At 42.6% G+C, this 13163-nt stretch overlaps 1 protein-coding gene across 5 annotated transcripts in view; it reads left to right on the top strand.

Moving 5' to 3' along the window:
• The window catches only part of mical2b (microtubule associated monooxygenase, calponin and LIM domain containing 2b), a 60406-nt gene that overhangs the window by 30764 nt on the left and 16479 nt on the right, over positions 1-13163 (top strand). For 2 of the 5 annotated variants that reach the window (XM_040036003.1, XM_040036021.1), the window contains exons 12-22: positions 2055-2202; positions 3352-3548; positions 6080-6174; positions 6586-6654; positions 6762-6890; positions 8581-9051; positions 9750-9851; positions 10035-10127; positions 10890-11076; positions 11158-11231; positions 12327-12414. In XM_040036003.1, the coding sequence (XP_039891937.1) occupies positions 2055-2202; positions 3352-3548; positions 6080-6174; positions 6586-6654; positions 6762-6890; positions 8581-9051; positions 9750-9851; positions 10035-10127; positions 10890-11076; positions 11158-11231; positions 12327-12414 (1653 nt within the window). Of the gene's footprint in view, positions 1-2054; positions 2203-3351; positions 3549-6079; positions 6175-6585; positions 6655-6761; positions 6891-7447; positions 7616-7713; positions 7830-7932; positions 7987-8067; positions 8545-8580; positions 9052-9749; positions 9852-10034; positions 10128-10889; positions 11077-11157; positions 11232-12326; positions 12415-13163 lie in introns of those variants that run through there. The other 3 variants (XR_005696409.1, XM_040036032.1, XM_040036012.1) reach the window with 3 other exon arrangements.

The following is a 13163-nucleotide window of genomic DNA, read 5'->3' as shown; positions in this document are numbered from 1 at the left end:
TGTTCTTGGACCTTTGCACTTTGAGAGCATTTGATGCATCTGGACAGACCCAGCATGTCGAACAGCTTCATTTTCTGCTGTGTGAGTCTTTAATAGTCACAAATTGGAGATTACAGTCCCAGCCAATCTATTTTGTTCACGGAGCTATAACAAAGAGCAGATTGTAGATGTGCCTAATATGTAGCGGCATAAAGGATTGCTGCCAACTGCTCAGGTGGGACTTAATTAGTCTGTAAAAGCTCCCAGTCTTCTTTTAATAGTAATCTGATCATTCTGACTCATCAGTAAGACTGGATGCATCTGCAGCCTCATTAACACTGCACGAAAGCTTTCTTTGAAACATCAAATTGAGAAGCTCATACGAGGTTTCCAAAAACATCTCAGCACCGGTTGGCAATGTCATCTAATACCCCCCAAAAAAAAAGAGTCTGAATAAATTCCTCAGATTGGTTCACAGAAGGAAGGCTGCTGACATCATACTGAATGCTTGCTCAGCCCTCCTGAGGGGAAACTTTAGCTCCATCTCAGTCACAGGCTCGACACGCCTCATTGCAGACAATACAGGTGGATAACATTACACCTGCACGAGGGTCCAACATGAGGCCTCTTTCATGCATGAGCTGACCTGATATGATCTGGAAGAGCAGACGCACACAGTGTAGGGCTTTGCATTTAAATTTGCTCAATTTAGTAATATTAGTACTTTTGGTTATGTTGCATGAAGTCGTACTTTTCAGAGGCACTATGGAAGTATCTGTTCTAAAACTTGGGAGGCAGGGGTAATCAAACATTGCATTTGTAAATAACAAAATAAAAAAACAGGTAAATATTAACAATTTTAATAGTGTTCATGTCTCCTGCCCCCATAAACAATGCGCCCTGGGACGGCCTCCCTGTAATAATATGATGGCAGTATTGGAGCACAGGATTAACTGGAGAGCTAAAAAAAAATGGAGTTGGTAAAGAGCTGCGATTATCCTGGGAATATTATACTAATTAGGACTAGGGTTTTGCAATAGAGCCTCAAAATTATATTTGTATTATTTCAAAGGAAATTTGTAATACTTTTGAGAATGTTGGAAAAAATGGATCGAATCTGTAATAAATAAAAGCTGTGCTGCAGGCCGCACCAAAATTAAGAGCAGTGAGCTTCTGTAAATCTGTGGCCACAGAGTGCCAGCAACATATTATATAGCAATAGTAGTGACACAGCATAAGTCAAGCCCAAACGTAGCCAAGGTAGTGTTTTTGCCAGAAAAAGTGCTTAAAACTTTAGTTTAACAGCTAAGTCAAGTTCAGCTCTTCAGGAGCTGCACAATAAATGTTTCCCACAGGTTGCTCTTCCTGTCGTGTGGAGTTTAACTAACTAGTGCACCAAGAATGGAGAACTGGCTGTTGTTAGCTTAACATCATATGAAGGATTCGTGATCTGATTGTACTCGGTGTTTGTTGAATCCGGTCCGTTTCCGCCTTTAGCAGGAACAGTTTTCTTGCATTTTTGTTTTCTTTTAAGTTGTTGTCCGAGGCTGACAAGCAGCTCTCGCTGCATGGGCTTGTCTTGTTATTTGTGCTAGGAAGGAAGACATGACATATTAGTATCACATGCTTTTTATCATGTAAAATCATAAATAATTCTCACTAAGCCTGTGCTATTTCATAAGTTTGTTTAAAATCATGCACTGAAGAGGACACTGGTGTTTTCTCAGAAGCAGGGGATTGCATTGATACCCCACTGCTCCCAGTCCCGCTACCTATAGTGTTTTTGCAGAAAGAGTACTGGGACCCATTGGACACTCTAATTCCTTCTCTTGTTTGTGTTGCTTGAGTTTACGGTCATGATTTAAAGCATGTCCTTGCATGTGCTCTGCTGCCAGTGTTGCTTCGGGCCTGGGAGGTCGTTCAGGTTTTGCAAGTTCAAACCAACCCGTACTTTATTAACGTGCCATAGTGTCAGCACTGTCTGAGGAACATTTCCAGCCTTGAGGAAATAATGGTGATGATGAAGATGCCCTTTCCTGTGATGCTGCATGCTGATAGACTGTTTCTCTCCGTAGAGTCTGAGGTCCATCCTGGCCGCCTGCTGAACTGGTGTCAGAGGCAGACTCATGGGTACCAGGGAGTCGATGTCACCAACCTCGCGTCTTCCTGGAGGAATGGCCTGGCCCTCTGTGCTCTCATCCATCGGCAGAAGCCTGAGCTCATGTAAGGAGAGCCAAAGCTTGCTAACAGGAAACACTTGCACTAATGCTCGTGATAATTCAAGCGACGATTTTTGCTTCTCATACTCATGCTCCGTCAACAGCTTCAAGAGCAATGTTTGGTTTAGAATAGCTTAGTAATTGAGTCATATGATTGCTGAGAGATTTGTGCAAATTAAAAACAAACAAAAGAAACCTTTCAGAGCCATGTCTCTTTGGCTCTCTCCTCACTTACAGTTTAATTGACTTTTCTTGTGCAATGCTCAATTTTTAAATTGCATGCAAAGTCACCGGCAACTCCTTGATCCAGAACCACTGACTTTTGTTTGATTTCTTGCTCACATAACGGTCAACGGTTTTATTGGCTCTTTCAGTTGCATGTAAACTGTCACAGTGATGGGTTGTAATGACATCAGCACTCTGAAAATTGTGACACGCGTCACCTGCATGGCTGTCTTAGCGCTGAGCTGTTGATTCCACACATGCCATCAATTTCCACGTGCAGAGATGTTGACATGTTCGCACAGTTGATGAATTTTTTTCATGCCTCTAACTTTCACCAGTGAAACAAGCCATCTCATCACATGCAGTGCACCTTAACTCTTTATTGACCAGCAGACTTAACAGACTTATTTTGTCATTTTGACTTTAAAAGGGAAAAAAAATCCCCATCTTTCAGGAAGCACATCATTTTCTCTCTAGCACAAAGGCTAACTGAGTTGCCTTCATTTAAACCAGGGGTCTCGAACTATTAATTGCTTGATTTCCTGCTGTAGTGGAGCCGTCAGCAGTCACTGGAATGCCCTCAAATAGTCAGCAAGCATAGACTGCTTTATGTATGCTGTCATGAAGCCTCAAGCTGTCACCATCTTGGCTTATTGAAATTGTTCTGAACACAGTGCAGATCTGTATTTTGGTTAATGACTTATATTTTTGTCATATTTTCCTTTAGTTGTTTTTATTCAGCTTTGCTCTAATGTGTGAAGCATTTACGGGACATCTGTAAAATCTAGAAGCTAAATAAATGGCTTGAGTTAGCCTCCACAAACGGCTCTCTCTAGATTGTTTTCAGTATATGGAATATATATGAAGAAACCTCCTGAGCGTATACACACATCTCCTAACCTCACCTTCATCTCCTTTTCCATTTCAGTGATTATGACTCTCTGAACGAGGAGGACGTGGCGGGGAACAATCAGCTGGCGTTTGATGTGGCTGAGCGAGAGTTTGGCATCCAACCGGTGACGACAGGAAAGGAGATGGCTGCAGATTCTCAACCTGATAAGCTGCTGATGGTCCTGTACCTTTCCAAGTTCTACGAGGCCTTCAGGAACTCGCCAGCAAACAAAGGTCAGCTTCTTCCTCACAGAACCACAAAGATTCTTACATGAATTTTTTAAATTCAATCATGAACAACCCAATGTTGTTGGGGTTTTTTTTAAAAAAAAAAAAAAAAAAGTTAGTCTTCATCGTATCTTTAAATGTAAATTTCTTGGACTGGAAACGGTAGCCCTAAAACCTGACCTCCCGACCCCAGTTTAGGAACAGGAAATGATCATTTAACATTTAACCGTGTGTATTGATCTAACCCTGAACACACAGACGGGGAAGCGGTCGAGGCAGTTATCAATTTGCCAAAAAATGTGAAATGCTGTATGAAACCCAAAAAAGCTGTGAAAACAAGGCTCTCCATTCGCTTTATTTCTCTTAAAGGGCAAAACGATACTTGAGAAAATATCCTCACGTGGATCGCATCAAGATCCTTCTAGTGTTTTGGTTGGTAGACAATGATGCTGCTTACTGCTGCTGTGGACACATTTTCATTGTCTTTTTAAATTGTGGAGAAGTCCCTCTGCTAAATTATAGTCCCAGCTGAGTCTTCTACATGAGCTAAAGTTACATGTTACACAACTGTGGTTGAGTTGGTCCCTGCCAGAGACCTGAGTGGTATGCGAGCTATGTCTGTGGAAGACACATCCAGTTGCTTGGCGTAACTCTGGAGGTCTTCAGGTCCAGCACCACTGCGAGCTGCAGCCTCAGCCACGTTTTACCTAACGCACTTTAATGTTGGTGTTTGTAGACCTCTGCTGTCACCGCTGAACTCAAATATCCTAAATTCCCACCAAATAAACTGAAAGTCAGTCATTTTTCCATCCTTTAAGTGCATGACTTGAGTTATATTTAGTCTTTACACTGGGCCCCTTTGTGCTGCTGAATAGCCTTGGGTTATTTTGGGAAGATGCATTAGTGGTTTTTACTCCAGTTCCTTTTTTTTATTTGGAGTCTAAGGATGAACCCTGGTCTAATTAAGTCCACTGCTCAGACTTGGCCTTATCTAAGTTTACTTATCTAAGTTTAAACAGGACTTGTTTCCAGTCCCATGTTTTTATTCTTGGACTCAAATAAAATAGCTTATATCAAAATAATTCACATTTTTCTGAAATTAGGCCATGCTGCTGCCCCTTAGCTTTAATAAAAAAAAAAAAAAAAAAAAGTTGTTCCCATTTTTTGACTTTTAAGTGGGTTCTGCAAACGGCAGATTTGAGCAGTAGGTGGGCAGGATTTCTGTATTCATAGCCAACACAGCGAGCCTGAAATGGCCTTATAAAGAATATTGCACTTAGTGACATCAAACCGAACCAAAAGTAGAAAAAAATAGTGAGGGAGATAAACATGTAGAGCAGAGTTAGACTCTAAATGTGAAGCAAGCGCTTTGGGCATCAGCTTTGTGGGAAAAGGCCTTCAGGGAGTTGATAAAAGTTGTTGAATAAGGATCTCCGCCCACCTCCCCTATGCTAATGTTACACGGCACTCAAACAATTCCACAATAGCAAAGATGGTGCTTAAAGTGTGACCTCCTGGGGTTTTAATGGTTTTTACGCTTTTTTTTTTTTTGCTTTTTTTTTTCTTTTTCAAGATGACTGGATCATGCAGGAGGGCAGAGTTCTGTGCACAGTTCTGTGTTCAGTGCCGTCCTGGCTTACAGAGGAGTCTGTGGTTGAAGATGTTCAGGTCCCGTGTCTTTAAAACGAGCTTAAATCATCATCCCTCCACCGCCGTGCTTGACAGTTAGAGTGAGGTGTGTTTGCTGACATGCTGTTTGGTTTTTGCCAGACGTGGCTCTGTGCATTAATAGCCAAACATCTCCACTTTGGTCTCGTCTGACCAAAGGACACTGTTCCAGAAGCCTTGTGGTTTGTTCAGATGCGACTGTGCACACTTGGCTGCGCTGCCATGTTAAGAAATAAACTTGCTCCCGGCAACCTGTCCAAACAAGTCATGCTTCTTTAATGAAACTCTATTTTCATGAACTTGACCTGTAGTTTCTGAGATTTAGTTTTTTGGAATTTGCGATTTGGGCATTGGTAGTTTTGAGTCCTCTGTGTTGCTATTTTCCTTAAACCATTTTTGACAGTGTTGTCCAGTGTGTTGTCTAATTATGTGAGGACCGCTGTTGCTGGGGACTGCTGTTTCAGCAGGGTAGTGTCTGCATCAATTTATTTTTCCTCTAAGTTGTCAGGACCCAAAAAGTCCGATGAAAGCTGCTCTGAAAACAAGTGATCAGCGATTTTTACTCCACCTGTCAGTGGTGGTTGTTCATGTAAAGGGAGCTTTTGTGTCCTTCTCTCCCACTGCCTTGTATGTGACGCATACAGGTTGTTGTTTTTTTTTTGTTTGTTTGTTTTTTTCATTACTCAAATCAACAAGTGTCACACTTGCAAACAAATCCACCTCTAAAATGGGAATTTTACTGTTTCCAGCAAGCCTTTTAATGACATTTGATCTTAATAGTAATTTTACATTTTCTTGAACTGTTTTAGCAGAATTTCCTGAAAAGATTGGATAATTTGTATGTAAACTGTATTGTGCTTATTTTCCAGTTTCCAGAGAAGGAGATGAAAATGGTGAAGATTATCAATCTAAAACCAACCACAAGGCGCTAAACCTGCCTCAGCCCAGAAAGAGGATTCCCAGGGTAAGGAGAAATGCTGATTCTTGCTTTTTGTGTGTTATTGATTTGATCTGAACATTTCTGCTGCTCAACAGTAGTCATATAAATTAGATTAGAGATCAGGTAGCATTAAAGGTCAAAGTAGTGTTTGTAATGCGTGTGTTATCTAACCATGAATCTTAGCTGTTAGTGTGCATAGGATTTATGAGTGCCGGAGGAAAAAGGCGTATTAGTGTAGAGCATCTGTTGTGATAAATAGGTTTGCTTTGTGTTTAATACTCCTGCAGGTTTGCAAGTTTTGGCTTATTGAGAGTACAACAGCCTTTTATTTTGAAATTCCCCACACGTTTGCCTCTTTTAAAGCCTTTTTTTTTTTTTTTAAACTGATGACAGTGAGATGCACTTTGTATATGTTTGTGTCGTCTGATGCTGCAGGATGACAAGAAACTGGAGGAAGATTCTGATAACAAGAAACGGCGAAAGGGCAACCACTACCTCACAGAGGTAGGTTCTTCTTTGAAATGGCTTCATTCTTCCAAGCGATGTGAGTAATGCCACTTTTTGCTTTTCAAATTGATCTCACTTTCTCTTTCTCCTTTGTGTGATGCCAGTTGTCCTGTCACAGTGCTCCCCCTGCTGGTGAGGATGGGGAACAACGGGAGAACAAAGTCCGCTCCATGGCAACTCAGCTGCTGGCCAAATTTGAGGAGAACTCCGCAACAGTAAAGGCTCGAACAAAGGTGAGTTTGTCATTAAAGGAGCTGCTTTGGTATTTATTTCCTCATCCTTCCTCCACTTTAACTTCCTCTGCTGTCTGAGCAGTCTGTGTCGCCTGTGGGGTTTCTGCCTTTCTGAATATGTAAAGGGTCTTAAAGGTTGTTAATTTACTTGGGATTTGCCTGCCTGCATCGGATGTGTTGCAGAACAGTTGGCTGTCGTTGTATCTGTCTGTAATCTTTTAGCTTTGACGGAGAACGTGATGCAGTTTTAAAGTGGCTCAAGAATGCTGTTTGCAGGTTTATTTATTGGTACACCAGAAGGAAAAAGTGTCTGACTCAATACTTCATCTTTGAAGTATTTTCTGTGAGTGTATTTCACTTAAATTCAATAATACTATCTTATGGTAAACGTGGTATGTTGATATTATGAGACTTCCTTTCTCATGATGGAGCATTTACTTGCTGTCCTCATATCACAAACTGGCTTCTTTGCGAAGTAACCCTTTCATGCTCTGCACACCCTTTTCTCACCCTTTACTTTCCTTTTTATTTTCCTATCCACGCCTCCATCTGATCAGGACCCATCAGATCCATCCTATTCTCCTGCTCAGTCTCCTCCAACTTCCCCACTTCCTTCATCAGATGAGGAAGATGGGGAAGTGGAGAGAGAAAATCCCCGTTTTGCAAAGCCCAAAGATGACACTCCTCCTCCTCCTAGTCTGCTTCCCACTCGCCCCAAGTGGCAGGTATGCTTTCCTCTGAGCGCCTCTGAACTTCTTCCATTATGTCATGTAGCATCTGTGCGCATCTGTGCATAATCCATTTCCTCTTGCCTTTGACCCAGCCTTCCATCTACCTTCAGTTGCTTGAGAATCCCGCTACTTTCCTCTCCTCCCCCAAATTCTCTCACACTCGGAGCGCCTGCAGTCGGTCTCCATCGCCCCCACGCTCAAAGAGCCCGTTGAGTCCTCCTCGCTCACTGAGCCCTGACACTCCTGAACATTACTACCCAGAACGCATCTCTCCAGACCTCTCACCTATTCGTCTTTCTCCCTCTCCTCAGTCTGCTCTGGGTGTTGGGCAGTCCTCTGAGAGATCAGGGGGGGTTATGCGGCAGGTGAATGTCATAGCAGTTCTTTACAGTATTTATTTATTTTGAATCCGTTCCAACTTTGACCGCCACCTGCTGTTCCTTTAGAGTAAAGACCAGAGACTGTCTGCTAGGGACTTTTCCAGGAGGAGTATAAAAGAGAGAGCTAGCCTCCTCTCCTCCATGTTTCCAGGCTCGAGCAGATCACCCTCAGCAGCTCCTCTTTGTCTACCACAGGTTGTGTATTATACACACTATTGGCATGAAAATGTTCATCCTTTAATCATTTTACTGCTGCATGTTCATGATGGCTTTGAAAAATTCTAAATTGGGACTAATGCATGTTTGAGATGTACAGCTGGCTGCTTTTCTGCTCTTTAATTGGTTGTCTGACAAAATGACATCATCTGGGAGGTTTAGACAGTTTGCAGTTTTTGTTTTAGACACTTAGAAGTCCTGCAAAACAACAACTTTCAGTTTAATTCCCAGCAGTGATTCTAAGATGGTAAATGTTACACTGCTCCTCTTCACTTTAGAGTTTGATAACCTTTAATGATCTTGTTTCTGCGCTTTCATCATTTTATTCTACTCAGCCTAATATTTCTGACTCCTCTTCTTTAGGTGGAATCATCCATTTCCTCTCCTCCTTCCTTGTCAACACCTCCTCTTGTTCTGTCTATACCTAAGAGCTCCACCGTCTACCCTGTGGTCCACCCTGTCCCTGACCCCACAGCCCAGGCTGGTTTCTCCTCTGTCCCACTTTGCACTCCTGGACACAAGGACAAGACACACACTCCCTCTTCCACTGACTCTGAAAAAACACAGGAAATCTGTTCACTTCATCCTGATTCCTCTGCACCCAACAGCGAAACATTTGCTGCTCTTTCCTTGCCTTGCCTTGGGACCCAAAAGAGCTCCTCTCCGCTCTCGGACGCTGGCTGTGAACATGAACAGAGCGGCTCGTCAGGCCTCGAGCAGAATTATGAGAATATGTGTGAGAGTTCACAGAACGATGTGGAAAATGAGCAGGAGAAGGTTCACAAAACTGTGACAGTTGATGATAGTAACGCATCTGAAAATAATCACACGAAGGTAACGGAGTCATTGTGCACGTCGATGGCCTGCATGAAGACCGCTTGGTAGTCGGTACTGCTTATCTAACAAAATATAAATGTAACGCTGCCTGAGCTGCATGAGCTTTAAACCTTCTGCAAAGTAACCCATTTCTGTTCCTGCATGAGTTTCCATTGTTGTATTAACTTGTGAATGTCACGGAAGAAAACTAACAGCTCTAACATACTTCAACATTCAGTATACAGCAAGAAATCACATTATGTTAATGAAAATTCAAATTCACAGTATTCTTTTGCAAAAATTAAAGTCTCCTCTTTTTTGCTTTATTGTGAACCTACAAATATTATTTTTGGAAGTCTAATTCATTACAAACTAATTATACTAGCTAGCTCCCCAATGGATAAAGAAAAATGGAAACATTTCACGAGAATGTAAAAAATATTCTGTTAAAATTAAAGTGTTAAGGTTATTAACCTTAAACCTGCTTATTAAGTAAAAATGTTGCCTTCCAATTAATTTATTTAAAAAAAGCTTGTTTTATAAACTGACTTCATGACCAGGAACTATAAACCCCATGGGGGCATTAGGTTTATAGTTTATAGCATGGGGGTCCTGCTCGTTGTGTTTCCTCTTGTATTCACATTCGCATGTGTTCAATAACACATTTATTCTTTATGAAATGAATCAAGCTGTTGCTCATTCTGCTGCTCATTTAGCACTCGGAGAGGTCTGGTCCTGAGGACCTCAGGAGAATCGTTCCAAAGTCGCTCGCTCGCTCCATAAGTTGTCCGACTGGGGCTCCTCGTTACAGCAAAGAGGTACCAAGCAGTGCCTCAGTCTGAATACAGTTTGATACCGTTTAATACAAATCATCCATTTTCAGCCTTTTCCTTCTGCCCTCTTGATAATTCCTGTCTGATTCCCAAACTTTCCTCCTTTTTTCTTTTTTCCCCTTCTCGTCTTTTTGTCCTCCCGTCCTCTTCACCTGTCATTAATGTTAGCGTACAGTTGGAAAGGTATCATCAGCCATAGATGCTAAAGCTCAGATACTGGCCATCCTCTATGAGACAGACCACAGGCCCAGTGCTCCACCGGTAAGATGCATGTGGCTTTAGCCCCGGGTCTGTCTTGTCTGTGTTGCCGGGGTTCATTTAAAACTGCAGCTTGCATTCAATTTAACAGTATTTCATCAAAGCAAACACAACTCCAGATACTAATATTCATGAACTGATGGGAAATGTGTACGCCATAATCACGGGTGTAAGATGCATTTTGGGTGATGTAGGCAGGATGTCCTCTCTGGTTCTGGTACAGGACTTAGAACCTTTATGACAACTAAACGAATAATAAAATGTTAAATTGGTGAAGTTCTCTTTAACAGCATCTTTCATAACTAACAAAAAATGACTGTACTTGCTTCCCTGCTTTGACACATACCCAGGCCTGGAGCAGGTCTAAATGTCCATGAATCTTCTGCTCTTTTTACAATCCTGTAATATCGCCTGAGAATAAGTATCCAGACTGTTCCTGTGAACTGGAAGTGGTTGTTTTATTTTTTTATTCTTGTTATTGACTCTTGCACAAAATTATACTGTGTGTCCCTAAAAACTTTCATATACTGCTTCAGCAACTTTACAGCTCTCAAGAGCAACACTTTCTGTGATTGTGACCAGCTTTGCAGCTTTGACAGTTTCTTTATGCTGCAATCTGGCTGTTTGCTCCTGATATGTGTGTTTTTTGTTTGGGGGTTCTTTTTCTTCCCCTCCTCAGGTGTCTCTTGGAAGAAAACGGTCCTAAAAGCTTGCTTGAAAGAATCTTTCAAAAGTCTAACCCTATGCTGGCCTTCTTCCTCTCAGTGTGTGGTGCGTAAGGACTTTCCTCCCGGGTTGGGCGGCAGCGACATCTGCCACTTCTGCTCCAAGCGGGTGTACGTGATGGAGAGACTCAGCGCCGAGGGCTACTTCTTCCACCGAGAGTGTTTCCGCTGCGACGCTTGCAACTGCACTCTCCGCCTGGGAGGACACACATTTGACTCACAGGAGGGTACGTTGCATTTGCTGGACTTGCCTTTAAAACCTGTAGGAGACGTCACTTCAAAATATTTTTTTTCTGCTTTCTGTACAGCTAAATTCTACTGCAAGCTGCATTATGCACAGCGCCTGTACAGCAATAACCCAGGAAGAGTTAGGAGGAGAATGGTAAGGAACCCAACACCCAACATTTACTTATTAGTAAATTAGTAAATGTTAATTACACAATGTAATATCCATATGTAATATCACTGTTCAGTTCTATTAGCTAGCTTTTAGAAAATATCTTCTTTTATAGCACAAAGGAAATGTTTCATGTTAACCTGTTTTATAAGGAGCTTGGAAAGAAAAGCGTCTGGACTTCAAGTTTCCTTGAAGAAGTTTCACCTCTCATCCAAGAAGTTCTAAGAGCAATGGAGAGTCCCACATTTTAAACTCTATGGGAGTGTCCCCAAGAGGGACATGGACCCCCTATTAATCCTCTACCTAATCACACGAGCCAAGGTGTGAAAACATGTGTGGGTCACAATCGGCCAAGGTTTCAGGTGAACCCATTGTGAAGCCTAGCCCCACCCTATGATGTGATTTGCTGTGGTCAAATGGCCCAGGATGTGAGTTGGCGTTAAGGTGTCTGGGAAGGATCTCAAACCTGGATTATAGATGACAGACACTTGGTGTCGTAAGCCACCGCCTCTGTTCAAAGATGGTCATTCACGGTGGACATAGATTGCTTCTTTCACACTTTCCTCTAAAGAGGATGCTAATGTTCACATTTTGGACATTTGGATATTTTAGGTAGAGGATCAATAGGGGGTTCATGACCCTCCTGGGGACACTCCCATAGAGTTTAAAATGTGGGACTCTCCACCAATTACTCTTAGAACTGAAGAAGCTTCTTCAAGGAAAAAGTCCAGACGCTTTTTAGAGTACGATGACCTGGATGACTGAGAACCTTCAGACGGTTTTCTTCACTGTTATTCATATGAACGAGTACCTATTATTATGGGATGGCATTCCACCCTGCTTAAAAGATACAATCAAACCTTCAGTGTGGGTATCTGTCCTCCATACTCTAATTCTGGATTACCCTATATTCAGCATGAAAAGAATAGCAGTGTTAGAGCATCGGTGTGAAACAGTAGTTTTAGTGGAGTAAACTTGTGTGGTTGTCTAAATCTTCTTGTTGAAAAGTTCCCTGTTGTTGTGTTTTAGAAGAGTGTGTTGTGTTTCTGAGTTCTTTCTCTGTGTGTTGTTTTTGTATAGGAACCCCAAAGTCGTGTCGCACCCTCGTCCATGGACGGCGGGAGCTACACCACCGCCACCACGGGCAGCGCCCAGCTGCAACCCCCAGGTACCCTGGTTTCCTTGCTTAGGCGAGGCTTGAGCCTGCCGAGGCGTGCTAGCCGGGCTGTGTGTGTGTTGCCTCAACAGCTGTTGGGAAGTGTGTGTGAGTCTTTCTCAGCTGTGGGGTCGCACGTAAGGAGCTACTCGCATGACTATGTGTTGCTGTTTGAGCTGCTGAGCCTGGGCTGTCCTCTGCTCTACATGATGCATGAGGTGTTGGGACAGATCTACCAGGAGCCCCAGATGGCCCAGCAGCATCTCGTCGGCCACCAGCTCACTTAGGAGGGAGACTAACGGGGGGGTCATGGAGCCAGGTGGCCAGATAGGAGCCCAGATGGATTTCTTTTTCTTTTTCATTTCCCAAAAAAGCGTCAAATGTGCAATGCTTTCCATCATTTCATTTCATTTCATTTTAGTGTTGTGTTTTTGAAGCCATCAGTAATTTATGAAGCAGGACGCCATGTTGAGCGCTCTACCCAGGTTCTTTTGGTACATGCTTGTTGACCATCAGGCTCTCCTGGTGTTGTAACCTTCTCTGACTCACATGGGTTTGTTCCAGGCAGATTTTTACCCACTGGGCTGTCACAGAAATGTCCAACCCAGACCGCAAGACACTCTATACAAGAATCTGATTAGTTAATATATCGTCAGTATTATAGTAATTGCACTAGAGTGACCTGGAACACGCTCTCTGCTTCAATCTTTTTAAGCCATCGGGACTGAGTGTTGGTTTTTCTCAGTGGACTAAACCAGTAA

This window comes from Simochromis diagramma, unplaced genomic scaffold (genome assembly GCF_900408965.1).
Source record: "Simochromis diagramma unplaced genomic scaffold, fSimDia1.1 OVJJ01000333.1, whole genome shotgun sequence".
NCBI classification, from domain to species: Eukaryota; Metazoa; Chordata; class Actinopteri; order Cichliformes; family Cichlidae; genus Simochromis; species Simochromis diagramma.
The sequence above is the reverse complement of the archived record's forward strand: the minus strand, read 5'-3'. Positions and strand labels throughout refer to the sequence as shown.